Genomic DNA, 27,021 nt, shown 5'->3' with positions numbered 1-27,021 from the left:
CACTTGTGTTTGTTGCAAAAGCCATCGATCGTGCATACTAGATAGAGAATAAAACACTGCAAGAACGACAAATGTTCTGTAATGCTGCGAAGCAGGAGCCCTGCAAACCACTAGCTCGCCCTGATGTTGAAAGGATGGAGCGGACATTGCAAGAATGGCAGGTAAAGTTAGGACACCTTAATAAGGAGGCAGTTATTACAATGATGAGTACTAAGTTGGTAGCCGGAATGCCAAAGCTTTCCACTTTAGGACCAATGAGAATTTCGTTCTTTTGTACAGCATGTGCAGAGATGAAAAAACGGAGGGTGTCATACCGCAATGCTAAGGGTTCAAGGGATGGGAAACCCATAAGCACCATCCACATGGACACAAATGGACCCATGAATACTATGGGTATGTACGGCAGCTCAGGCACGATCAAATACTTTCTGAGTATCATTGATGATAACACGTCGTGGCGCTGGACATATGTCCTACGCGGCAAGAGTGAAGTCTTTGAAAACGTTGAGGAACTTCTGCTGCAGCTTGAACGTGAGGGAAAGGTCACGGTCCGTCGGGTTAGGCCCGACGGGGGTACTGAATTCGTGAACACTGCGTTTAAACCTTCAGCAAAAGAAAAGGAATTGTCTTTCAGACCTCAAACGCAGATAGCACCGAAGTAAACGGAGCTGCAGCGCGCGATCATCACCGTAAACTGGACAGAGTTCGCCGTGTTTTGAAGGATGCTGAAATGGGGCACAAGTGGTGGCCCGAAGCCCTAATGTACGTGACCTATGCACAAAATCGCACGCCTATGGCCCGATTGGAAAATAAAACTCCATACGAGATAGTGTATGGGACACATCCTAATGTGAGCAAGCTACCTGTTTGGGGCTCTGTGTGCTTTGCGTATATCCCAGCTGTTCTATCAAAGGGCAAAACGTTGTCTGCTCGTACTATAAAGTGCCGATTCCTGGGTATGTCGGAGGATACAAAAGGTTACCGACTATGAGACATCTAGAACAATAAGGTCATCCTATCGCGTGATGTGCTGTTCGACACAGCCAACGTAACCACCATGGTTAAGCGAGCATTCGAACAGACCGACGAAACTCACACAACCCAAGCTGCCCCGCGAGAGGTACTCGGAGCTGTGGGAGCCCAACTACCTACTCAGGAGTTGGGGACTACTGAAGCAGTGGGAGATCAATCACCTACTCGAGTATCCGAGAGTACGGAAGCAGTGGGAGTTCTGAATAAACGCCGACGTGTGGGGCTCGTGGAAGTACCATCAAGCTATGAACCATGTTCACGTCGAGAGGCAAAGAAGCCAAACAGATATCAGGACTATCAGTGTTTCCAGGTGATACTTGCCAAGACCATTGCGAGAAAGATACTGGAACATAAGGTACCTACACCACGATCGATAAAAGAGGCCTTGAGAGGACCTCATACGCAACAGTGGAAAGCAGCACTGAAGCTCGAATATGACTCCTTTATCGAGAATGGGACATGGACACTCGTAAAACTAACACCAGGACGTAAAGCTTTGACATGTCATTAGGTACTCGTAGTAAAGTATAACGCTGACGGATCTGTCGAGCGGTTTAAAGCACGCCTTGTAGTACAAGGTAACAACCAAGAGTTTGGGTAGACTGTGATGAGGTATACGCACCAGTGGCACGATTCGAGTCGCTACACCTCGTTCTAGCGATTAGGACCATACTAGACTGTCATATCCATCAAATGGATGTTCACACAGCATTTCTAAACGGTACTATGGACGGCGAACAAATGATTTACATGAGGCAACCTCATGATTTTGCGAAGAGAGGCTATGAGAATCTAGTCTGTAAATTCATAAGAGCATATACGGCCTTAAATAAGCCCTTCGGATTTGGTATAAAGTCCTCCATACCTTCCTAACTTCGATGGGTCTTGTACGCTGTCACAAAGCGTTTTGTATCTATGTACAAAAGTGGAAGATGAATGGCTTATATTTGTTGTGTATGTTGATGATCTAAAAATCATGTCGCGAGATATGCGGCTCATCAACAAACTGAAAACGGAACTCTCACGACGGTTCAAAATGAAGGACCTTGGTGACATGCACTATATCCTCAAAATGGAAGTACGCTGCAATATAGAACAGCGTGTGATGACGACCTCACAACGCAGATACATTGCAGAGCTGGTTACAAAGTTTAACGTGATCAACAGTACACCTGTCATGACACCACAAGTCTATGGCCTTGCGCTTGAGCCAGAGACGGAAATGAGCGCACAGCAGAATCCTGCACAGCCTTTTGACTACCGAGATATTGTTGGTTCACTTCAATATTTGGTCCGTGGAACGCAACCGGACATTGCCAATGTGGTAAGAGAGCTTAGAAAGTTTTTTCTAGCTATAACCTCACACACTGGGATGCGGCTACGCGTATACTCAAATACTTGAAAGAGCCGTCAACGTACGATTTGTTTCTCGATGGAAAAACGAGAGATGTGACTTACGAAGTGTACACTGACGCGAGTTTCGCGTGTCAACCAAAAGAACGTAAGTCCGTAACAGGGTACGTAATCCAAACGACCGGAACCAGTGTATTGTGTTGCAGTAGCAAACAGGGACGCGTTTCGCTCTCGACTGCTGAGGCAGAACTCATTGCACTAAGCGAAAGGGCTAAAGAAAGTGAGTGGTTGTGGCATCTACTTGGTGAAATGGAATTTCCACAAAAAGTACCTGTTCAGGTATGGTGTGCCAGCAATGTTGTCATCAGCATCGTTAAAAACCAGGAAATCATAAAGCAAATAAGCATATTGAAATCCGATGTCTGTTTACAAGGGGCCTTGTTGAGCTTGGTCGCCTTAAGATAGTGTATTGTGCTACAACAGAGGTGACTGCAGACATACTCACAAAAGCTCTGCCAACAAAACAGTTCATAAAACTAAAAGAGAAGCTAGCATCTAAAACTGTCCCCCAGTACTTAGTGGGAGTGTTAAATAGGGAGTCGTGCTGTGAGCACTCTACTCGCTCGATGGTAGCCAGCATCGCCTGGCTGCCAAAAGAGATAATAACCATCAACATAATTCATCATCAAGCATTGATTTTCTTATAACAAAATCCTCGTTCTAAAAGACTGCAGTTGCAACCATACTTGTGTGTGTGTGGGGGGGGGGGGGGGCAACAGCTGGGTACAGAGGTGGCGTGGTCGAGGTCGAGTAGCAGTGTGCAGATAATCACAGGCTGAAACGGGGCAGCGACGCGTTTTGGACCGAGGTTAGCTTGATTATGAGGTAGGCAGCCATTGCTTCAGCATGCAGCGTTCCCAGACGGGTAATTTCAAATTGAAGTGCCTCTGTAGATTTAATCGCGGGGGTTCTTATTCTATCTGTAGGATTCATTTTATTTATTTTTTAATTCAAGTAAGCAATCGCCGACGAGTTTCACGACCCGGCTCAAACTCACTTGACGCTATATTACCGCTATACGTGTATCATCGAATCCATGTCAATCGTCTGAAACGCCGCCACTGGTACGTCCAAAGCCATATGATGTATACCCAGACGAAACGACCGGGTCTGAAAACAGCATAAATTCATATTTAATTTAAGGTGGGTTAGCTGAAAACCAATTAGCTTCTGGTTCATATGATAAGTCTCGATGATGTGACAACAAAGGTCAGCTTTTAAATTAGTAAAAGTTCAACCTGCAAAATCAGTTCTGTAAATTCTTCTTTTGAATTTGTGTGGCCTTAGCCAGGCTTTTCCATAATACAGACCCCCCCCCCCTCCCCAAAGTTGAGGCAGTCAATTCTCTGGCTGTCATCCCCGGGACCAATCGTCTCGTGAACTCGTCCACGACTACCCTTGTCAAGCATTCAAACCCATGTGAAAGCCGAGGCAGTCAACTACACGTCCGGAAGCAAGCAACGAGAGTCGCTATATGACGGTAAGGCCAGACGTATCCAACGGTATCAACTTCAGAGTCAGATAACCGTTCGTTTATTCAGTTCAACCCTTTCACACGGTTATTCCAGCAAGTGACAGGGGTCATCAGCATGGGCCGTCCGGATTTGATCCGTCCGCTCGTGTACCTTGGCACGTCGCTGATCATTGGAAGCTAGCAACTTGTCGACATCATTTCAACAGACGCTCACCAATGACGTATATTTATATATACTGGCACATTTTGCGTGCTCACCAAAATGCAGGTGACCCCGGCACTATCACAAACGACTTTGAGGTCGTTCGTATCAAATGCATACTCAGCCGGTTATCGGCGGCATCTGTGTTTCGATGCGTATTCGTCATGGTCGATATTCGTTCAATTAAATCAAATATGCAATAGCGTTAGGTGTCCTGGACGTTCTGACTGTGGTTCCGGTTGACCAGATAACGTATAAGAAAATGCCGTACGTGATGTCGCTGGTGTCGAGTAAAGACGCTGTCCGAATCCAAACCCACCTTCAGAACTATTTCACCCGTTTTTTTCGCTATCACTAACAACCAGGTCAAAGTCCAAGTTACTGTATACCTTTGCAGTGCTTTGGTGTTTCAAATGCTGTGTTTGCAGCCGTTACCGACAATGTACACGGCAAAGTACACGTTCGAAGAATGGGCTCGGTGGTACATCGAGACGTCATCCAGTAGTGGTCCGTTTGACCTTCAACTCGTGATATATAAGCGCAGGGTCGGATGCGACCCGAAAACTCGTTTCGCACGGTTTGTTTTTGCTCTCAACGGGGTTGTTGGAGCGGTTTTGCGTTTCAATGTCCTTTTGAATGTAGACATTAGTAGTCCACAGTGCTAACATGACCGTCTCTGTCCCCCCCCCTGCTTTTGGTTCCGCTAAAGGCATTCCGTAACGAGACCTCCAACATTCGGTGTAATAGTCTGTGGTTCATTACATTTCATATGTTGTGGCGAATCGTAAGGGGCGGAATCGTCCTGCACTTGTAGAGTATTATGTCTGGTTGCATTTATTTCTCCCCACTTCATATATTTTTTGTATTATCCTTGGGAAATATGTTTTAAAGGACTCCTACATTCGATATCCGGATATACACTCCCGGACAGAATATTACGGTCATCGACATTTTTTGCTATAACTTTTTTCTACTGGGAGTTGAGGCTTGCTGTTTAGATATGTGCTGTAGGCACCCTAGTGAAGCATAGTTACGATTAGAAGTTTACGAAGTTCGAGCTGCGAGGGGAGGCTCCCATACAAAAAAAAAACATTTGTGGACTTGGACACACTATACGGCCAGCCAGACCCATACCAAAATTAAGTCAAACGTAATGAAAAGATTGTGTCATAAAGTAAATGCTCTCAGAACCACCTGTCCACTGGCAAGATGCTGCCGCTCCCTGCTCGACCACCTTGTGCTCTCACCGTCGGTCCCCAACCGGATGGGCAGAGGACCATCGCTGACCGAGGCGGAGCGCGGACGGATCCAAGGACTGAGTGAGGGCGGCTTCAGCATCCGAGCTATTGCCGAGAAGACGAAGCGCTCAAGGGACTGAGTGCAGAGAGCTCTGAAGACAGGCTCGACGCGGCGTCATACAGCAGGCCGAAAGCCGTCGCTAACCAAACGGCAGACACACCGCATCGTGCGCAAGGCTGCTACCGGAGACTACAGCTCCACGCGTCTGAAGGAGGAGCTTTCGTGCTCGTGCACGGCTCGAACGATCCGCCTTCTTCTGGCTGGCGTTGACTGGCTGGATTACGCCAAGATGGACAACACCCTCCCCTGACCAAGCAACACAAGCTAGCTCGTTTGGATTGGGCCAAGCGGATGATTGTACAGCCTGACATGTGGCCCACAATCGTCTTCTCTGACGAGAAGAAATTCAATCTCGATGGGCTAGATGGCCTTGGCCATTACTGGCGTGACATACGGCGGCCTACCAGACAGACTGTGCGACGGCAGAACGGTGGGGGGTCTGTAATGATTTGGGGGAGCTTTTGTGCAGCCGGAAAGTCGGAGCTCGCAGTTCTCCAAGGGCGACAGGCGTCCGAGCACTACGTGTACACCGTGTCGGAGTACATGCTCCCGTTCGCGCACCTCCATCATGGCGTGGACTACATCTACCAGCAAGACAACGCGTCTATCCACCGCTTCAAGTTCACGACCGCATTCTTTGAGGAGGAAGACATCCGCGTTCTCGACTGGCCTGCCCGCTCTTCGGACGTCAACCCAATCGAGAACGTGTGGGCCATGATGGCTCAGATCGTCTATCATAATGGCAAGCAGTACGACAGCGTTGCGGGACTGACAGCGGCTATTTATGCGGCGTGGGAGGCTGTTGACCTTGCTTACTTGCGCAAGCTCATAGACTCGATGCCAAGACGCTGCATCGAGGTCATCTCCAAGCAGGGCAACACAACGCACTACTAATAGCAAATTACATAATCTTTTCATTACGTTTGACTTAATTTTGGTATGGGTCTGGCTGGCCGTATATTGTGTCCAGGTCCACAAATGTTTTTTTTTTTGTATGGGAGCCTCCCCTCGCAGCTCGAACTTCGTAAACTTCTAATCGTAACTATGCTTCACTAGGGTGCCTACAGCACATATCTAAACAGCAAGCCTCAACTCCCAGTAGAAAAAAGTTATAGCAAAAAATGTCGATGACCGTAATATTCTGTCCGGGAGTGTATTAGTACTAACTTAATTTGCCACTTTAGTGCGTGTTTTGGGTCTGCTCGTAAAACGAACATGAAAAACCTGGCGCTAGAAAACGAAAACCCGGTATATCGTCTTCGGTCGAAAGTCAAAAGTAACCGTATATCAAAAAAGCGGAGTACCGTGGTTCGGTTTGCCTTGCTTCGTTATAGGCTTGGCTTTAGGCCTCATTCATCACCTATAAAGCTAGCTGCATCGCACGAAGTCCACAAACACATATAGATGACACACCATTGCTTCGACCAAAAAGCTATGCCTTACGTTCAATTAAATGAAGCGATTTGTTTGCATCGAGCGGTTAGCGTTTGCTGGGCGTGTTGCGCGATAAATGCACTGAGGTTGGAGGTATTGCAAGCGCGGTGTTAAGATTTTAGAAATAAGCTCGCCAAAGTGACCACCGTCATGATAGAATGTACACAGTATTTGGTACACTCTTGATTGTAAAGCTTCCATTGAGCAATATCATCCGGGTCCCAAAGCTAACCTCGCAAAAGGAACAGGCAGGATCAGATTCTTATAGCTCGGTCAGCCAGCGTATTTTCGATGCGCTTTCGGTGCGATAAAATGTTCTTAGCTGCATGGATGACGAGGAAGTTGGTGAGCGCTCGGACGTTGTCGGTTTCATGCTTCACCTTTTCCTCCAGGTCGAGAGAGATCAGCGAGCATAATTGTATCTGCGTCATCTCATTTCCTGGGGTGGACGCAGGCGAACGCCTCGTAATGGAGTAGCCACGAAAGTTGTAGGATAGTCCTTGGAGCAGTTTGTGCTTGACTTGGGTCGGTGTTGCGTGAGAAACCCAGATTACAATATCACGATCAGCTTCGACGTATCGCCGCACAACTTGCTTGACGTTCACATCGGCGCGAGAACTGTTAGAGTAGACTTCCTTGGAGAAGTCCTCGATGATCGTGTAGGGCTCACCAAGGTTCTATAAGCACACAAATAAGCAGTCACCGACCGCCGTATCAGATCGATCTAGGATCAAGAATTCGTCCAATGTCAGCTTACCTTTGCTGTCTTCTGGTACAAATGTCCGTACCCCATATGTTTCTCCACTCCTTTGAAATGGTCCCATGCAGCTTCTGCTACGTCTTGCAAGCTGAAAGGTAGGTCCTTGTACGTGAAAAACTCAAGGTACTTGCCGTCTACACCTTCGCGCACGTGGACGTCGCTAGGAGCAATTGCCATGTCGGCCAAGCCATTCGCCGCGAAAACTGCATCTAAACTTCTGTAAGCTGAGTCAAGGTGACAGAAGAGATCACGAAAGTCCCCGATATCCCCGCGGAAATCGAGGACATCGACGGCATTCCCCTTTGGACAGCACGTGTTCACTAGAGACGCACACTCGTTCGTCTGACAACAACACAAAGCAGAGATTAGCGGGTGTTGGTGCCAAACTTCACATGATGAGTTCGCAACGCTCCTTACCAGCTGACTAGCCCGCTTTCTCATCAAGCTCTGCAGATTGTTTGCCACCTTCGTCTGTCGCTCGACAGCCAGTCTCAATCGCACATTATCACGCTCCGCCTCCTCCCGACGATGACGCTGTCGAGCTGCTTGCTCCGTCCAAATATTGTTTATCGCGGCCAAGTTCGTCGCGACTAACGCTGCAGCATTCGCCCGCTTTGCAGTCGCTTGCTCTGGGTCTTGTCGACTCTGTAGAACCTGCAGGTCAAGTCGCAGCCTCTCAATTTGTTCACGCAGGAAGGAGATCTCCTTGGTGCGCTCGTTGCGAACGCGGTTCGAGTCTCCGTAGACCCCAGTCTTGCGCAGCAGCCTCCTCCTCTCATTGACCTCCCGCTGTCGCCGTCTCTTGTCCTCACTCGACGTCGAACGTGTCGCCGTGGACGCGGAGTTCGGTTCATTCGCTGCCAGATCATCCTGGATTTGCGACGGCAGCGAGGGGAGGTCTGCTGCTTCGGCTGCAGCTTCATCGAGCGAGAACTCGTCCACGAAGGCCAGCGCCGCTTCGAACGCTTCGTCAGTCTCCTGGAACAGCGCCATGCTCGTCACTTGATCAAATGATCAATGCGCAAAGGGCGGAGCTCCTCAGACCATCTGATGGTGTGTATTGTCTCATAACTCGGTCCCGCTGGACGCCCGTCACGCAGCGCTCTACTCGACCTTTCGTTCGTCTGCTGCTTGTTGTCTAAGAGCTTGCTGGCTCAGAGCGCTTTCGATTCGGTCCTGGTGGGCCTGCATCTTGAGAGCTGTGCTGGCGATGAGGAAGTTGGAGAGCGCTCGCAGGTTTTCACGGCTGCATCTCGACTCTGCGTCCTTGTCGAGCGAGATCATCGTGCAGCACTGCAACTGTGTGACCTCGTGACCTGGTGTGGACGCGGACGACCGCTTTGTCACGGCGTACCCTCGGATACGGTACGTGAGCCCACTCAGCATCTTGTGTTTGATTTCTGCAGGCAGCACGCGCGCCACCCAGACGACGATGTCTCGGTCGGGCTCCACGTAGCGTCGAATAACTTGCTTCAGCTTGATATCTGCGTGAGAGCGGCGAGAAAAAAGTTCCTTCGTGAATTCCTCGACGATAGTGTACGGCTCGTCGAGATCCTGCAGGCCACAAATGTTAGCTCAACGATCACTGAGGTAGTGCCGCCTCTGACGAAGCTGCTTACCCTCGCTGTCTTCTCGTAGATGTTGCCATTGCCCAGGTGCTTCTCTGATCCTTTGAAGTGGTCCCATGCAGCTTCGGTTGCATCACGCAGACCGAAAGGCAGCACTTTGTTCGAGAACGCTTCGGCGTACGTGTCTTCGCCATCTTCTCGAATGTGAACATCGTCCGGTGTATCCACCATGTGAACGAGGCCGTTGACAGCAAATACGACGTCCACTTCATGGTAGGCAGCTTCGAGCTGCCGAAAGAGCTCCTGGAAGTCGCCCATGTCTCCACAGAAGGCCAACTCGTGAACCATAGGATGTTGTACGCAGTTCTGCCTCATGAAGCTTGAGCACTCGTTCACCTGCAGCAAAACACCAGTCAGACAGCCAATCTACAGCGGCTCTACAGACCATCTCACTTCGTACCAGTCCAGTTGCTCGCTTCTGCAGTACGCTGGCCATACTATCCGCCACCTTCCGCTGGCGCTCGACAATGAGCTTCAGACGAATATTTTCGCTCTCAGCTTCCTCACGGCGGCGCCGCTGGATGCCCAAAACCGCCTGCCACATTGTGGGATTCGTCGATGTGTGTGCTGCATTTCGTTGCTGTGAGTTCCTTGCTGGGGCGCGTGTACTTGTCGTCTGTTCGCCTTTGCGCTTCTTCAGCGTCTCCAAATCGAGTTGAAGCTTCTCCATTTGCTCGCGGAGGAAGGCGATCTCCCGCGTCCGTCCATTGCGCACACGGTTCGAGTCCGCGTACACGCCTGCCTTGCGCAGCACCCTGATCTTCGCATTGACCTCCGTTCGACGTCTGATCTTGTCTTCATGGGACGATAACCTCACTGGAGCTTTGCATCGAGCAGACTGGACCATGGGCGTCTCGTCGTCGCTTGTTGTCTCGGAGCTGCCATGGTCGCCCCCACTTGGCGCAGACGACTTGGTCCTACTGTCCCTATCACGCTTCGCCTCGTCGAGACCGCATTCGTCCACGAAGGACAGCGCTGCTTCGATGACCTGGTCATCGTCTTCCAGGAAGAACACCATGTTTGCTACGTACCCCCTATGCCTCTGTGTGCCTCAATTGTTTGTGTGAGGCGTCTTTGTTGCCAACAACTCGGGTGTCAGTTCATGTTTTACAGTTAGGAGGTAGTGGGGACTGCTACGTTGCTCTGTGTCGCCAGGCCACGTTGGCGTCGTAGCGCTTTGTCGACGAGGGCGTTCTCGATGCGGTCTTGGTGGGCTTGCATCTTCTGAGCGGCGGTGACGATAAGGAAGTTGGTGACCGCTCGCACGGTCTCGGGGCCGTACATCGCTTCAGCCTCGGGTTCGAGGGAGATCAGCGAAACGCACTGCAGCTGCGAGACTTCGTGCTCGGGCGTTGATGCAGGAGACCGCTTTGTCATCGCGTAGCCTCGAAGATGGTACGTCAATCCACGCAGCATCTTGTGCTTGATCTCGGCTGGCTCAGCACGAGAGACCCAAATCACGATGTCGCGGTCGGGCTCCACGTAGCGCCGGACGAGCTGCTGCACCTTGATGTCTGCGCGTGCATTCTTGGAATGCATCTCCTTGGTGAACTCCTCGATGATCGTGTACGGGTCGTCGAGGTTCTGTTGGCAGCCACAGTCCAAACGTTAGCGCCGCCAAAGTCATGCTGTACGTATCTTCGGCCTGTACTGAAGCTCTTCGTACCTTTGCAGTCTTCTCGTAGATGTTGCCATTGCCGCGATGCTTCTCGGATCCCTCGAAGTGATCCCAGGTCGCTTCTGTCGCGGCGCGCAGTCCGAAGGGCAGCACTTTGTTGGAGAAGGCCTCGAGATACTTGCCATCGACGCCTTCGCGAATGTGCACGTCACTGGGAGTAAGCACCATGTTTGCCAAGCCATTGGAAGCGAACACGGCATCGACTTCTCGGCGCGCAGTCTCGAGGTGGCGGAACAGCAGCGGGAAGTCGCCTGCACCACCGCCGCGGGAGCTCAGCACGCGCACAGTATGCTGGTCGGAGAAGGCCGTAAAGGAAGAACAGTCGGTCGTCTGCAGCACAAGAACAGCAGCACAACACGTTAGTGCCAAGTCTAGCAGCCACAGCAACGTCGTGACACATTGACGCACCAAATGACTCGCTCGCTTCCGGACCACGTTGGTCATACAGTTCGCCACCGCCTGCTGCCTTTGAACCGCAAGCTTCAAGCGAAGGTTCTCGCGCTCCGCTTGCTTTAGTCGGCGTTGCTGTCGACAACTGATCTCCTCCCAGACCCTGGGCAGTTGCAAGGCCGATTCGTCTGCTGTCTGCTCCTGTGCGGCAACTTGAATAGCTGCTGGTTGTCTGCCTTTTCGAGTCTGCAGAACCTGCAGGTCGAGCTGGAGCTTCTCGATTCTCTCATGAAGGTAGGCGATCTCCAGCCTGCTGTCTTTGCTCATCCAGTTGGCGTCTCCGTAGATGCCAGCCTTGCGCAGCAGCTTCTTCCTCTCGTTGATCTCTGATCGCCGTCTCAGCTTGTCTCGACTCGAGCTTCCGAGCCTGTGGTCGTTAGAGGAGACCGTCGATGCCATCTCGTAGCTTCCTTCAACTCCGAATGAAGTCTCGACGCCAGTGACGTTAACCGACGGCTTTGAGCCGCAGGTCAGCGCGGCCCATTCATCCTCGCGCTGCGTCAAGGCGGCGGTCCTCAACACTGCTGCACCCTCGACCTCCTCTTCGTCGAGCGCGCACTCGTCCACGAAGGACAGCGCCGCTTGGAACGCGCGGTCGTCCTCGTCTTCGAAGAAAGCCATGGATGCGAGCACCGCTGCTTGTGATGTTTGCGAAGTCTCAGCTTCAGTGCATTAACTTGGTCCAGACTCTAGCACAACTGCATTGTCTACCCGCGGCTGCGTGTGCTCGATGGTGAGTGACTTGAGGTCCCGCCTGAACCTCAACGAACTGCTGAGCAACGCGAGACGAGCATGCTGGTCTTCATGCTTCCATGACATACATCCCTTACTAACTAATACGTGCACGACGACATTGACCTCGGTCCTCCACAGCTCTCGCTCTCATCACGACACGGATGGCTGCGTCAGTGGTATAGCGCCTGGTCCATGAGAGCGTTCTCGATGCAGTCCTGGTGGCCCTGCATCTTCGCAGCTAAGCTCACGATCAGGAAGTTCGTGAGTGCGCGGATGGCGTCGGAGCCGAGCTTCGCCTCCATCTCTTCGTCGAACGAGATGAGCGAGCAGCACTGCAGCTGGGACACCTCGTGCTCGGGCGTTGACGCTGCAGAGCGCTTGGTCACGGCGTAGCTCCGCACTTGGTATCTCAATCCGTTGAGCAGTTTGTTTCGCACTTGTGCCGGGGTGACGCTGACCACGGCAACGACGACTTCACGCTCAGGCTCCACATAGCGTCGGACGACTTGTTTCATGTTTGCATCGGCGCGAGCGCTGTTCGAGTGCATTTCCTTGGTGAAGGCCTCGAGGATCGTGAAGGGAACGTTGACGTCCTGCATAGGCAACACATCCAACACGTTAGAGCTTCACGATGCAGACCCTCCACTGTGTTGACGTTTCTACCTTGGCAGTCTTCTCGTACACGCTGCCGTTGCCCATGTGCTTGTCTGATCCTCTAAAGTGCTCCCACGTAGCTTGCGTCGCGTCTTGCAGCTTGAACGGCAGCACCTTGTTGAAAAAGAGCTCCACATACCTGCCTCCCGCGCCGTCTCGTACTTGGACGTCACTGCGTGTGACCACCATGTTGGCTAGGCCGTTCGTTGCGAACACCGCGTTGAGCTCCTGGTAAGCATTGTCCACGTGACGAAACAGTCCCTGGAACTCGCCCACGTCTCCGCGCAAGTCCAGCACGTGGTGGTTTTTGTAGTCGGCGTCCGTGAAGAACGAGCACTCGGCTCCCTGATCACCATCCAAATGACGTTAGCAACTTAAAACCCCACCAACTGATCAATCGACCTACCAACTGACTCGCTCGCTTCTGAATCAAGTTTTTCAGGTTGTCCGCCACCTTTTGCTGGTGTTCCAGAACCATTTTCAGGCGAATGTTTTCACACTCCGTTTTCTTCCGGCGGCGTCTCTGACTCTCTGCAATGCTCTCCCACACCGTCGACAAGGACGCGATGGACTCAGCGCTGGGCACATGCACCGAGCTATGGCGCTTCACTGAAGCCGTTCGGACTCCCGTTCGTCCCCTGAGTTTCTGTAGAGCGTCTCGCTCGAGCTGCAGCTTCTCCAGCTGCTCGCGCAGATACGCGATCTCGATGCGGCGGTTGTTGCGCACGTGGTTCGAGTTGCCGTACACGCCCGCGGTTCGCAGCATCTTCTTGCGCTCGTTTAGCTTCTCGCGCCGCGCCAGCTCGTCTTCGACCGCGGTGTTCCCGCTCTCTGCTAGCGATGGCACAGTGTCTGGGAACGCGGCGGGGGTGGCTGCAAACTCATCCACGAAGGACAGCGCCGCTTCCACGATGCTCTGGTCCTCGTCTTCTAGCAAGAAGGCCATGCTCGAGTTTTTCTTAGTCAATTTTGATTATTATGTGCCAGTGTCTCATCCCGGATGATAAGGTCCACGTTTGTTGACGAGAGCGCTCGGTCCTGGTTGCATGTTAAGCTCACAACCAGGGAGTTCATGGTGCATTTGGACCGAACTTGGTGTCAATTTACTCAGCACTTTGGATACCAAGTCCCCGAATCTACACAGCGACGAGATTGAGACGCATTTCGGGAGCGGGAGCATTTACGAGAAGGCAGCAAAGATTGCCCAGCTGTCAACTTGTAACTCCGCTTGAAAAGCAACATGTCAACGTCTTTGCGAGCAGCTATGGGTACCAGGTGCCGGAAGCCCACAATATGAGCAACTTGTTGCCTGGGACTCATATCCAGTCGCTTGTCTGCAGCAAGACATCAACAACTTGTGGGTGTCTTCCTGCTGTTGGTAACAAGACAGGTTAAGTAAGCTCAGCGCAAAACACAGCAGAAGATAATAAGAGTGCTTCTTCAGCAAGCGACTCAAGCTATCGGCCACTGGTTTTCGACTGGTTTCCGTATTTGCATTGATAGAACGGTGATTCATCCAGCTATCTCGCGTCTTAGTGCTTGTTCAGCGAGTGCGTTCTCGATGCAATCCTGGTGAACTTTCATCTTTTGAGCCGTGTTGACGATGAGGAAGTTCATGATGGCACGCACGTTGTCGAGGTTGTGGAATGTCTCAGCCTCGTGGTCGAAAGAGATGAGTGAACAGAACTGAAGTTGGGAGAGGTCACGCTCTGGCGTCGACGCAGACGATCGTTTCGCCATTGCGTGGCCGCGGAGATGGTACGTCAAACCTCGGAGCATCTTGTGTTTGATCTCGACGGGCGATACGCGCGACACCCAAATCACAATGTCGCGGTCCTCCTCCACGTAGCGCCGGATGACTTGCTTCACTCTAATATCTGCTCGAGATGTGTTGGAATGCATCTCCATCGTGTAGTGCTCCATGATGGTGCAAGATTCGTCGAGGTCCTAGCAATTAACCGTCAGAACTAATGTAGCTTACCATTATAATACTCAAGCACAGGTGTTGTCTCGGTACGCACCTTTGCCGCTTTCTCGTAGAGCTTTCCATTGCCGGCATGTTTGTCCAGTCCTTTGAAATGGCTCCACAGCGCCTCAGTTACAGAAGGTAGTCTGAAGGCAAGAAACTTGTTGGAGAATGCTTCGAGGTACTCGCCATCGTCACCCTCTCGGATATGCACGTCACTTGGAGTCACAACCATATTTGCGAGGCCGTTCGCAGCGAATACAACGTCAATTTCTCGGCGAGCAGCTTCCAGTTGTCGAAAGAGCCCTTGGAAGTCTCCTACATCTTCCTGGAACGTGGTCATGCCGACAAGTTGTTGCCTGGGAATCGTATCCGTAAAGTAGGAGCAGTCACTCGTCTACAGTAAAACAACAGCACCACAGGTCAGATCAAGTGGCTGCAGAACTCCATCACAATGCAGCGCTGTAGGTTCCGTACCAATTGATTTGCTCGCTTCTTCAGCATGGCACCGAGACTTTCAGCCACCTTCTTCTGGCGCGCCGCAATGCGCTTCAAGCGGACATTCTCACTCTCTACTTCATTGCGTCGCCGATATTGCTGAGCAGCAACTTGCTGCCACATACTGGGTATCTGTAGCGCAGAACTTCTCGATATGAACGAGTCGACAGCTCGTGGTGCTCCATTCGGCACTCGTCGACTCTGTAATATCCGGAGCTCTACCTGGAGCTTCTCGACTTGCTGTCGAAGGGACTCAACCTCCCTTCTGCGCTCATTGCGAGCTCGGTTCGGGTCGCTATACACCCCAGCCTTCCGCAGAATCCGCTTCTTGGCATTCCCCACCGCACGTCGTGTCAGTTCATCTGCGTTTGCGTCCAGTGGCGTCGACGGCAGCACGGAAAGCGCCCGGGGAGCAGTAGAATTCGCCCGAGGAGACGAATCAAGCTCGAACCTGTCTACGAACGAGAGCGCTGCCTCGAGGACTCGTCCGCCGTCGTCTTCGTCCAGGAAGAACGCCATGTCTTTCGGTAGTCGTCACCCAAAACGTCCAATGAACACTCGCCCTGCAAAGCACAACAGCTGATCATTGGCGCTGTATCAAGATTTAGACTAGTTTTCCTATTCGCATCAAGTGGAATGGATACATGCAACACGGACCTTCGAGTATCGACTGTTCATGGCATTTGGCGTCGAAGTGCTTGGTCCACGAGACGATTTTCGATGCCGCTCTGGTGGACTCGCATGTTTTGTGCTGTGTTGACAATGAGGAAGTTGGTGAGGGCTCGCATCTCGTCGGGGCCACATCTCGTCTCGATGTCTTGGTCGAGAGAGATCAGATAGCAGAACTGCAGTTGTGAGAGCTCTTGTGACGGCGTTGAGGCTGCAGAACGCTTGGTGAGAGCGTAGCCTCGAAGGTGATACGTCAGGCCTTGAAGCATCTTGTGCTTGATCTCCGTTGGCGCCACACTCGCGACCCAGATCACGATATCTCGGTCAGGGTCGACAAATCGACGCACCACTTGCTTCATCTTCACGTCTGCACGAGAGTTGTTTGAATGCACCTCCTTCGTGAACTCCTCAATGACTGTGTAGGGCTCGTCCAGTTCCTGCCACGCTCAACGAGAACCTTTCTGTTAGAACGACAGCAAGCAGGCGGGTCGTACGGGGGACGTGCAGCCTAAAAGCAAACCTTTTTCGTTTTCTGGTAGAGACTTCCGTTGCCCATGTGCTTCTCCGTCCCTTTGAAATGGTCCCATGCAGCCTCCGTTGCGTCACGCAATTTGAACGGCAGTACTTTGTTGGAGAACACCTCGAGGTACTTGCCATTAACACCTTCGCGAATGTGCACGTCACTTGGGGTGACGACCATGTTAGACAGACCGTTGGCTGCGAACACGGCATCGATATCTCGGTAAGCAGCTGCCAGGTGTCGGAAGAGTCCCTGGAAGGAGCTGACGTCTCCATGGTAGTCCAGCACATGAACAATTTGGTGTTTTGGGCAGTTGAGGCTGGAGAAGCACGAACAATCTGATGCCTGCAGAATTCACGTCAGTGCTGACCAACTTCCACACAAGTTGAAGGCGAGACCGAATGCTACGTACCAGTTGACTCGCTCGCTTCTGCAGCAAGCTGCTCAATGTGCTTGCAACCTTCCTTTGGCGCTCCATGACGAGTTTCAAGCGGATGTTTTCGCGCTCAGCCTCTTTTCGTCGGCGCTGCTGGCGATCCGCCAGTTCTTGAAAGATGCTTGAGATCTGCGTGGTCGCCTTCGTCACGACCAGTGCGCTCGTATTCGACCCTTGATCCCGATTCTGCTGCTGCGAGTGTATTGAGGTAGTGGTCAACTGTCCGCCCTTGTGTGTTTGTAAAGCGTGCAAGTCGATTTGGAGTTCCTCGATCCGCGCGCGGAGGTAGGCGATCTCCAGTTTGCGCTCGTTGCGTACTCGATTCGAGTCACCATAGATGCCGACTTTCCGAAGCAGCTTCTTCCTTGCATTTCTCGCAGTGGTTTTCTCTCGTCGAGTCATTCCAGTCGTGTCCACGCTCAAGATCGATGGCACCGTGCAGGAAGCAGCCGATGCCGTCGATTTCGTCGCGAGTCCACCGTCGCCGCAGGATATCTCCACAACATCAATGCCGCTGTCAACGGGCTTCAGCTCTTGCGTCGTTGCCACTGGCGCCGACGTCTTTGACGCAGCGCCCTTCAATGCGTCCGCCTCCGATTCATCAAACGGAAACTCATTAATGAAAGACATGGTCGCCTCGAACACTTTGTCGCCCTCGTCATCTCCCTGCAGGAACGCCATGGCGTTTCTAGTCGAAGATAGCAATGAACGCAGACCACGAGTGGCAGCGAGCCCCGCGACAAAGGCATGTTCCCGACCAAATGGCTTGCTCGCTAGACACGACGACGATGTTGTGATAAGGCTGCGGGATTTGCCCTCAAGTCGAAGCAGCCATGCTCGTCTATTGCATGTGTTCTCTTAGCGCTCGATCTACTAGCACACTCTCAATACGCTCCTGGTGGTTGCGGATATTTTGCACCGTGTTGCCGATCAAGAAGTTGATGAGCATTCGCGCATTGGCAGGGTCGTACCTCGTGCCAGGCTCCTGGTCCAGCGAAATCAACGAGCAAAACTGCAATTGCGACAGCTCACGCTCTGGTGTCGAAGCTGGTGAACGCTTGGTGAGAGCGTAGCCTCGGAGGTGGTAGGTGAGACCACGGAGCAGCTTGTGCTTGATCTCCGTGGGCGATACGTGCGAGATCCAGATCACCACGTCGCGGTCTCTCTCGACGTAGCGCCGCACCACCTGCTTCACTTTGATGTCTGCACGTGAGTTGTTGGAATACAATTCCTTGGTGAAGTCCTCGATGATCGTGTACGGCTTGTCGAGGTTCTGTTGGCACAATCGACCAGGGTTCCACCGCAAACGTTAGCAAGCAAAGCGTTGCCACTATCAACTCAACAGCACTCACCTTTGCCGCTTTCTCGTAAATATTTCCATTGCTCGCGTGCTTTTTAGTTCCCTTGAAATGGTCCCATGCAGCCTCCGTAGCGTCGCTCAGTCTGAAAGGCAGAAGTTTGTTCGCGAACAGCTCCAGATACTTGCCACCGACACCTTCGCGGATGTGTACGTCGCTAGGAGACGCGACCATCTTCGCCAGCCCATTATCCGCGAAGATGGCGTCCACTTCCCGATACGCAGCTTCATTGAGACGGAACAGAGCTTCAAAGTCCGTGAGGTCTCCACGGAAGTCCAGCACGTGGACGATATGAGGCTTCGGGGCGCTCACATCCATGAAGGACGAGCACTCGCTTGCCTGTACCAAGACACAACGTCAGTCTCAGCCTTGAATCAACACTCTCGTCGCCCTTGCGCCTTACCAGTTGGTTTGCTCGCTTCTGCAGCAAGTCGCGCAGATTGTCCGCCACCTTCTGGTGTCGATCCACAACAAGCTTCAGCCTCACGTTCTCCAGCTCCGCTCCTTCTCGTCGCTTGCGTTGGCTGTCTGATATTGACTGCCACATGCTCGGGATCTGCTGCGCTGTGATTAACGCAGTCTGCTGCTGAGCCGCAGTCCGCTGTCCCGAGCAGCTCTTCTGCAACGTCTGTAGATGAACCTGCAGCTTCTCGATCTGCTCCTTGAGGAAGGCGAGCTCCAGTCTGCGAGCATTTCGAGCTCGATTCGGGTCTGCGTAGACGCCCGCCTTGCGCAGCAGTTTCTTCCTCTCATTCACGTTCCTGCGCTTAATCTCCTTGTCCAACAGCAGCGGCGTCTTGCACTGAGGCGTCTGGAGCATCGACGGGGACAGGTCGTCTCCAGCAGTGACAACCGCCAGAGCGTCACCGCCATCGAACGGGAACTCGTCCAGGAAGGACAGCGCCGCCTCGAGCGCTTGGTCGTCATCGGGACACAGCGCCATGGCTGGAAGGTCTCTGCTAATGAAATTCAGATGGACAATGTGCGAATCATGTCGCGGGATTTGCAGTGCCCGGAGACTCTGGTTGCGTCTTGCTGAGGACAAGAGGTCGATTCGATGCTGGGCTGTTTGTCAAGCCAAACAAGGGGAATATGGGATTGGGAATACTTTAACATCAAACGGAGGGATCAATCGATGGACGCTGACTCAAGACTTGCTCGACAAGCACATTCTCGATGAGTTCCTGGTCGGCCTTGATGTTGCCTGCAGTGTTGCCCAGCACGAAGTTGCCGAGCGCTCGCATGTACGCGGGGTCGTACGTCCGGTTTTCCTCGTTCTCAAGCGATGCCAGCGTGCACATTTGTAACAGGGACAAGTCGTGGTCTTTAGTTGCGGCTGCAGCGCGCTTGATCAGAGCGTAGCACCGGTAGTTGAAGGTGAGGCCCGCCAACGGTTCGTGTGCAATTGAGACGGGAGATACGCTCGCTACGAGAATCACGAGTTCACGGTCGGCTTCCACGTAGCGGCGAACGATCTGCTTCACTCTCACGTCGGCACGGGCCGTGTTTGCGAACAGCTCCTTGGCGTAGTCTTCGATGATAGTGTACGGAGAGTCAAGACACTGATACCAAAAAATACACACGCACATCGTTAGCAAACCACGCAGTCGCAAGCCTCTGTTCACTGAAAAGTCTCACCTTTGCGGCCTTGTCATACAGATTTCCGTTGCCCCCATGCTTCTTCATGCCCTTGAAGTGGTCCCAGGTAGCCTCCGCAGTGGCGTACACGTTGAAAGGCATGGCTTTGTTGGAGAACACCTCAAGATGCATCCCATTGACGCCTTTGCTCGACCGCAGCTGCACGCCGTGATGACTCGACTCCGTCATGTTCAACCGGTTGGCAGCGAACACAGCATCAACCTCCCGACGAGCCTTCCCCAACTCTCGAATCAGCCCCTTAAAGTCGTTGATATCCGCACGAAAGTCCAGCGTCCGACCAGTAAAACACCTCCCCAGCTTGGGCTTCGACAAGGCAGAACATTCGGCCATCTAAGCTTACACAAAACACAATCATCAAACCCTTTCTCTCTCCCAGCAACTACCACAAGCAGCTCCTCCTACCTGCTGCTTGATCCGCGCCTGCACGAGCGTCTCCAGCGCCTCCGCCAGCTTCTGCTGCCGCTCCACGATGAGTTTCAGTCGCACGTTTTCTTTCTCGGCCTTGTCCCGCTGCTCTCTCTGATGCCCCGCGACCTCCTTCCACGCGCTCGATACCGCTGGGTTTGAGCGGGTAGCCACCAGCACTCCCCGCTGAGCTCTTTCTTGCTTTCCTGTGTCCTGTCTCCTCTGCGGTGTCTGTAATGTCTTGAGCTCCAGCTGCATTTGCTCCAACTGGCGGCGTAGGAACGTTATCTCGAGCTTGCGCTCCTTCCTGGCGCGGTTCGGGTCGTCGTACAGTCCCGCCTTGCGCAGCAGTCGCTTCTTGGCGTTGGCGCGCGCTCGTCGCTGGACGTTCTCGTCCGCTTCTTCCACCGGCTGTGGACCCACGACCGCTGCGCTCGGCTGCACGTGTGCGTCGCTCTCTGGGAAGGAATACTCGTCCACGAACGAGAGCGCCGCCTCGAAGGCGCGCGCCGCATCCTCGTTTTGTAGGAACGACATGCACGTGTCCACCTCTATAACGCGTAATTTAGTGATTGAGTCTACGCATTGACTGGTTATCGCATGACGAAGGGAAGGTTTTTTATATGAAGTTTAACGGTTTTGGAGAATTGGTTAAGCAATGAGCTTTACGAAATTGGTCTGACAATGACGAACTGGATTGCCGGGATGAAGCGATATTGTAGCAGCGGTTGAAGCCGATAGGGGCGTAAACCACAGAATGCATGATATCTTTCCTTGTCCGGGACAACGAACACATTTTATTAGACCCGAGCCATCCCCGACCAACTTCCAGCGCCTGCACGGGGCGCTTGCCGCCGATCTGCCCTCATAGAGCACTTGGATCGCCTGGGTCAGTGTTGCTGCAGCGTTTGGTCCATCAGCACGTTTTCAATGAGTTCCTGGTCGGCCTTGATGTTGCCTGCCGCATTGCTCAACAAAAAGTCGGTCAGCGCCCGAATGTACTTCGGATCGTAGATAGTACCCTCTTGGGTGTCGAGCGTCACGTGCGCGACTAGCTGTAGCAGTGACAGCTCCCGCTCGGGTGTCGAGTCCTTGGCGCGCTTGATGACCGCGTAGTTCCGATGGTGGGAAATCAGCCCAGCGAGAGCCTTACGCTTGATTTCAATTGGTGCGATGGTCGCTACCCACACCACAACCTCGCGATCGGCTTCGACGTAGCGCCTTATAATCTGCTTCACGCGGACGTCTGTACTTGAATTGCCAGCGAACAGTTCCTTTGAAAAATGTTCGATAATCGTGTACGGCGTGTCTAAGCTCTGCGGTGAAGTTGGGAAAACAGCACATGTCAGTTGTTTGCTTGAAGTGACCAGTAAAAGACTGCTGTACCTGTGCGGCTTTTGCGTATAGATTTCCTCGATGCTTTTCCGAGCCCTTGAAGTAGTTCCAAGTCGCCTCCGCAGTGGCGTGCAACCCAAACGGCATGACCTTGTTAGAAAAAACTTCGAGATACATCCCACTCACCCCTTCGCGCATGTGTAAGTCTTGTTGCGTCATTTCCATGGTCGCGAGACCGTTCGCGGCAAGAACTGCATCAACCTCGCTATACGCAGCGTCAAGATACTCCAGTAGTTCCTCAAAATCGGCAGCATCCGCACGAAAATCTAATGTGCGGCCAGAGGGGCAGGAAACATCCCCTGGTCTCAAAATCGATGATGAGCACTCAGCTATCTGCTCCATCAACGTATTAAGTCACAGACAGATTCAACAAATATACCACGGATAGAAGCGCACAACAACGCTCGTACCTGTTGCTGCGCACGTTTCACCAGTAAGATTTCCAAGCTCTTGGCCACTTTGATCTGACCTTCCAGCACAAGCTTCAATCGGATGTTCTCACGCTCTGCTTTCTCCCGCCGAGTCCTCTGACGAGCTGCAAAGCCCTCCCATATACTAGAAACCTGCACTTCTGTGGACTCCGTCGAGGCGCTGGCACAATGACCAGTTTCACGAGATACCGGTATTGTTCTCTTTGCTGTTGCGTCCACTGGTCGCTCCTGTACATTCTGTAATGCCGCCTCTAATTGCCCCACCTTCTCGCGTAAATAGGCAATCTCCAGCTTACGCTCGTTGCGCGCTCGGTTGGGGTCTCCGTAGACTCCGGCCTTGCGCAGCATCCTCTTCCGGGCATTGTCGGCCGCTCGACGTCTCGATTTGATAGCTTCCGAGACCGGACGCGCTGCAACCTCATTGCCATTTAACAGACTCGGTCCTGCTAATGTCCGGCACGGCCTTCTCCTCGAGTTTTCCGCAGGGTCTACGATAACTCCAGCAGGTGAGTCGCTTTCGTGGTCTGGAGCACCGTCCGAAGGCATTTCTGATCTGTTCGCGACCGGAAGCTGCACGGTTGAGAGATCATTGTTTACTGCGTCTTCCGACGAGGATTCCTCGACTGCGAAGTCGTCCACGAAGCTCAACACGGCTTCAAATGCGCGCATGGCATCGTCATCCTCCGCCAGAAACGCCATCCCACCGCGTTTGTGATGACTATTTTCGATCAGATTTGAGCTGTCTATTTTTTTTTGTGTAAATCAAAATCGGAAAACGTCCACGTTCATCGAGGTGGACGTTTTTTAATTAATGTTGCAGCATTTGGTCCATGAGGACGTTTTCGATGAGCTGTTGGTCAGCCTTGATGTTGCGTGCTGCGTCGTTCAGCAAGAAGTCGGTGAGTGCTCGGACGTACTTGGGGTCGTAGATGGTGCCTGTGTGCGTGTCGAGCATGCCGTGCGAGACAAGCTGCAGCAAGGACAACTCGTGCTGAGGAGTTGAAGCTCTAGCGCGCTTGATGACTGCGTAGTTACGGTGACGGGACGTAAACCCACCGAATGGTGTTTGTGTGATGTCAACGGGCGTGATTGACGCTACCCAAACAACAACTTCGCGGTCGGCTTCGACGTATCGACGTACGATCTGCTTGATGCGGACGTCCGTACTCGAGTTGCCCGCGACCAGCTCCTTAGAAAAATGCTCGATGATCGTGTATGGGGTGTCAAGGTTCTGCATATCCAGGAGCCCATCAGTATCGAACACATCAGGCACAAGAAAAACACAGCGTCTTTGTCGCGGGCTGCTCGTACCTGCGCTGCCTTCGCGTACAGAGTGCCCCGATGCTTCTTTGAGCCTTTAAAGTAATTCCATGTTGCCTCTGCGGTAGCATGCAATCCGAAAGGCATCTCCTTGTTCGAAAACACCTCCAGGTACATTCCATTGACGCCTTCGCGCATTTGCACGTCTCGCTGCGTCATTTCCATCCAAGCGAGGCCATTCGCAGCCAGCACCGCATCCACCTCGTTGTATGTTGCATTAAGATACTGCAGCAGTTCCTGGAAGTCGGAAGCGTCCGCGCGGAAGTCCAGTGTGTGGCGTGAAGGACATCCTTCGTCCACTGATTTTCGAATCGATGCGGAGCACTCGGCAATCTGAACCAGAACAGTTATCACAACCAAAACCGAGTGGGTTTCTACTCCTATACCAAAGCGATATTGTGGATTAGGACGAAGAAGAAGTATGCACTCTACCTGTTGCTGTGCTCGCTTCAGCAGTAGGCTCTCCAAGCTCTTCGCCACCTTAATCTGGCTCGCGAGAATGAGCTTCAGCCGGACATTCTCACGCTCCGACTTTTCTAGTTGGCTTCGCTCACGAGCTGCAAAGCCCTCCCATGTACTTGCATCATCTAATAATTGTTCGTCACTTGAACCCACGTTTGCAAAGACCCCACCACGAATCCGCACCTCTTCCCTTTGCCTACTGTTTTGCGTCGACTGCTCCAACATCATCGACGCTACAGCTGGACCACTCCGTTCATGCAGCGTCTGCAGCTTGGACTCCAACTGACCAACTTTCTCATGCAAGTAGGCGACTTCAAGCTTGTGCTCGTTGCGAGCCCGACTGGCGTCTCCATAGACTCCAGCTTTTCGCAGCATCTTCTTCTTGGTATTGTTGGCCGTCCGACGACTCAAACGAAGAGCTTTGGAAGCATCAGGAGCCACATCAACCGTGCAAATGTCATTGCAATTAGCTTGACGCGACAATCTCGCTGAACGACGCAGCGGTGCAGCAGCAGGAGCGTCTTCGCCATCGACCTGAAGCTGCATCTCCTGCATCAACGTCAGATCTAGCTCACCGTCCACCATCGGTCCTGCACCACATGCAGCAGCTGCAGACGACGCATCATCTGTTGCAAAGTCGTCCACGAAGCTCAGCACGGCCTCGAACGCATCGTCGTCGTCCGCCAAGAACGCCATCAAAGTTCACGAACTACCGGTAGTATAGAACACTGTGTACACCACATCAAATTTTGCCACGTAGAACAAAGCGAAGGCAGGATTGCCATGGCTCAACCAGGTACAGCGCCGCTCTGCGCCCCTCCTGCAGCGCTACAGGATCCTTAACATTTCCCCTTACGTCCTGCAGGCTCGTTCCCGAACCCCAACCAGCGCCAGCGCCCGACGCAGTTTCAGTCTGCGCCGGGATTCAACGCTGCCCCGCAGTTCCCGATGCAGCCTGCCGTGGGCCAGCAGCGGGCGCCGCAACGCGGGCCTGCGCACCAGTTCTACCAGAAAGCGCAGAACCAGACTCAGACTCCGGTGCAGGACGATGGATTCTTCAATTCGCAGGCCCCACCGGCCTTCTCCCAGGACGTGAGTCCAACTGATTCCTAGGGTGCAATAGATTGTGGTTGACCCACGTAACATTGTTGCTGTGCAGTTCCACCAGCCAGGAATGAATACGGTACCTGCTCCGCAGCAGCAATTTCAGCAGACGCCTGCTCCGCAACAGCAGTTCCAGCCGACGACCGCGGGCTTCCAGCACCGCCATCCTACGCACGGGAGCAACTTTGGCGGATACGGACAGAACCCTCCGCAGCAGACCCCGCCGAACAGCAACCCGCGGCCGCACATGCAGCACCCGCAGCAGCAGCAAGACTTCATCAACCAGTTCTCCAGGTTTGCAGAGAGATTTTTACATGATGATGAGGAGTTGGTAGTGCTGACGTGGTGATTTTGGATGCAGCAATCCGATGGCAGGACTGGCGATGAACAGTGCACAGGACTTCTTGCAGAAGCAATCGGAGATGTACCTCCCGGGAGCTTATGGGGTGTGGGGCAGCCTCAAGTACTACTTCACTGTCAACAACTCTTACGTTAAGAGCCGTCTCAAGGTGCGGGTTTAACTTGGATTTAACTTGATATTATCGCCTGACGATGTATTTCTTGGGTTATTAGATCCTGTTGCTTCCGTTCAGACACAAGAACTGGCGCCGCATGGGAAATGGGGAGCAAGACGAATCCAAGCCGGTACGTTTCCTGGGGGTTAGATATTTACGTATTTTGTGTGATCCCAGTCCTAATCACAGTGCGTTGCTATCTTTTATCAGATGCAGTATGCTCCTCCTACGCGTGACAGCAATGCCCCGGATCTCTATATCCCGCTGATGGGCTTCCTCACCTACATTTTGATTGTGGGCTACAGCAAAGGCACTTCGAACCAGTACGTTGCGATACGCGATAGTCGACTTCCCTGGATCTGGCATATGAATGGGTTGCTCACCAACTAAGGAACTGACGTGGATAACAGGTTCAGCCCGGATGTCATTACCAAGGACGCGAGCTATTGCCTCGTGATGCAGCTGGTTGAAATCGGTGTGCTGGCTGCCTGTCTCTATGTGCTGAACAGCTCCATCTCATTCCTGGACCTGGTGTCGTTCTCGGGTTACAAGTACATCCCGTTGGTGATCAATACGATCGTCTTCCAGCTGCTTGGCTCTATCGCTTACTACGTGTCGCTCCTGTACACTGGTGTTGCGGCGTCATATTTCACGGTGCGTCATTCCGCTTAGGGTGTGTGTAAGCTTGTGAGGTCTAACGTTGCTTCCATGATTTCCCAGCTTAACTGCATGAAGGGGACCGTAGCGGAGCCAACTCCAGAAAACCGCCTCTTCCGGAACTACTTGCTCTTTGGGTAAGAATGTAGTATCAGGAAGCGCTCCTTGGGTTATGTATGTTGGCTGATCGTGTCGTTGGTACTTTGATTCTTCAGCGTGTCCTGCTTGCAGCTTGTCCTCGTGTGCTGGATTTCTTACACTACTTCGCCCGGGGAGTAAAGCGGCGATCAAAGGCAGACACTGCACCCCATTACTACGGAGACAGTTTGTGCCAACGGGCATTGTGTAGGCTGGGTGACTGCTCTACATGTAGACATGAAGTTCGCGGTCTGCGGCTATTTACACGAGTCCAAGTGCGTACCAGTACGAGAAGTTGATAATGACGATGACTTGCTTGTTGTGCTAATCCTTCATACATGTATCACCCTCAAACACAGCAGGGTCAGTTGTCTCACTCTCCCCCGCTTTCGGCTAATTGCCACCGGCGGGGGCCCACCGCAGCAGATAAATAGCTCTTCACAATGGGCGGTGTTAAAAAACACCTAGCTACAGGCATCCCGTGTGCTCTTCTTGTCTCCTTCGTGGGCATTGGGGCGGCCTGCAGCTTCAACTATGATACAAAGCTAGAAAACAAAATGCAAAATATGAATGACACCTGGTCGAAGGAACGACCTGCCTGGATGCGGCGAAGAGCGGGGATCGTTTGAGGGGGACAGGACACTCTTGCTCCTCCCTTATGGAAGCAAG

The 27,021-nt window shown here is 52.6% G+C and overlaps 8 protein-coding genes across 8 annotated transcripts; 1 reads left to right on the top strand and 7 right to left on the bottom strand.

Moving 5' to 3' along the window:
• Positions 1 to 7,580: 7,580 nt before the first annotated feature.
• Positions 7,581 to 11,424, bottom strand: KRP23_5151 (uncharacterized protein; the record flags this gene model as incomplete). Its single annotated transcript, XM_067890190.1, has 10 exons — positions 7,581 to 7,591; positions 7,672 to 7,680; positions 8,007 to 8,016; positions 8,092 to 8,145; positions 9,097 to 9,228; positions 9,294 to 9,638; positions 9,703 to 9,837; positions 10,809 to 10,886; positions 10,969 to 11,310; positions 11,389 to 11,424. The coding sequence occupies 10 exons, from the start codon at positions 11,422 to 11,424 to the stop codon at positions 7,581 to 7,583; spliced, it is 1,152 nt and encodes a 383-aa protein (XP_067746755.1).
• A 911-nt stretch (positions 11,425 to 12,335) lies between these two features.
• KRP23_5150 (uncharacterized protein) lies at positions 12,336 to 13,297 on the bottom strand (the record flags this gene model as incomplete). The annotated part of the gene is made up of 4 exons (XM_067890189.1): positions 12,336 to 12,758; positions 12,829 to 12,918; positions 12,982 to 13,164; positions 13,226 to 13,297. 4 exons carry the CDS (start codon positions 13,295 to 13,297, stop codon positions 12,336 to 12,338), a joined length of 768 nt encoding a protein of 255 aa, XP_067746754.1.
• An 838-nt stretch (positions 13,298 to 14,135) lies between these two features.
• Positions 14,136 to 16,508, bottom strand: KRP23_5149 (uncharacterized protein; the record flags this gene model as incomplete). Its single annotated transcript, XM_067890187.1, has 5 exons — positions 14,136 to 14,153; positions 15,108 to 15,182; positions 15,263 to 15,334; positions 16,300 to 16,389; positions 16,473 to 16,508. 5 exons carry the CDS (start codon positions 16,506 to 16,508, stop codon positions 14,136 to 14,138), a joined length of 291 nt encoding a protein of 96 aa, XP_067746753.1.
• A 1,058-nt stretch (positions 16,509 to 17,566) lies between these two features.
• Positions 17,567 to 20,867, bottom strand: KRP23_5148 (uncharacterized protein; the record flags this gene model as incomplete). Its single annotated transcript, XM_067890186.1, has 6 exons — positions 17,567 to 17,596; positions 18,579 to 18,605; positions 18,670 to 18,720; positions 19,706 to 19,828; positions 19,905 to 20,255; positions 20,328 to 20,867. The coding sequence occupies 6 exons, from the start codon at positions 20,865 to 20,867 to the stop codon at positions 17,567 to 17,569; spliced, it is 1,122 nt and encodes a 373-aa protein (XP_067746752.1).
• A 353-nt stretch (positions 20,868 to 21,220) lies between these two features.
• KRP23_5147 (uncharacterized protein) lies at positions 21,221 to 21,812 on the bottom strand (the record flags this gene model as incomplete). Its single annotated transcript, XM_067890185.1, has 3 exons — positions 21,221 to 21,510; positions 21,583 to 21,646; positions 21,717 to 21,812. The coding sequence occupies 3 exons, from the start codon at positions 21,810 to 21,812 to the stop codon at positions 21,221 to 21,223; spliced, it is 450 nt and encodes a 149-aa protein (XP_067746751.1).
• A 254-nt stretch (positions 21,813 to 22,066) lies between these two features.
• On the bottom strand, positions 22,067 to 22,855 carry KRP23_5146 (uncharacterized protein; the record flags this gene model as incomplete). Its single annotated transcript, XM_067895860.1, has 1 exon — positions 22,067 to 22,855. The coding sequence occupies one exon, from the start codon at positions 22,853 to 22,855 to the stop codon at positions 22,067 to 22,069; it is 789 nt and encodes a 262-aa protein (XP_067746750.1).
• A 524-nt stretch (positions 22,856 to 23,379) lies between these two features.
• On the bottom strand, positions 23,380 to 24,166 carry KRP23_5145 (uncharacterized protein; the record flags this gene model as incomplete). The annotated part of the gene is made up of 5 exons (XM_067890184.1): positions 23,380 to 23,387; positions 23,468 to 23,511; positions 23,592 to 23,809; positions 23,909 to 23,962; positions 24,092 to 24,166. 5 exons carry the CDS (start codon positions 24,164 to 24,166, stop codon positions 23,380 to 23,382), a joined length of 399 nt encoding a protein of 132 aa, XP_067746749.1.
• Positions 24,167 to 24,721: 555 nt separating this feature from the next.
• Positions 24,722 to 26,493, top strand: KRP23_5144 (Protein YIF1B; the record flags this gene model as incomplete). The annotated part of the gene is made up of 9 exons (XM_067890183.1): positions 24,722 to 24,734; positions 24,804 to 25,030; positions 25,098 to 25,336; positions 25,404 to 25,551; positions 25,616 to 25,687; positions 25,768 to 25,880; positions 25,968 to 26,211; positions 26,278 to 26,351; positions 26,430 to 26,493. The coding sequence occupies 9 exons, from the start codon at positions 24,722 to 24,724 to the stop codon at positions 26,491 to 26,493; spliced, it is 1,194 nt and encodes a 397-aa protein (XP_067746748.1).
• Positions 26,494 to 27,021: the final 528 nt, after the last annotated feature.

The sequence above is a fragment of the Phytophthora ramorum genome, assembly GCF_020800215.1.
Source record: "Phytophthora ramorum isolate Pr-102 chromosome Unknown Phyram_PR-102_s0004, whole genome shotgun sequence".
NCBI lineage: Eukaryota > Oomycota > Peronosporomycetes > Peronosporales > Peronosporaceae > Phytophthora > Phytophthora ramorum.
Note: the sequence above shows the minus strand (reverse complement) of the source record. Positions and strands in the feature narration are given on the sequence as shown.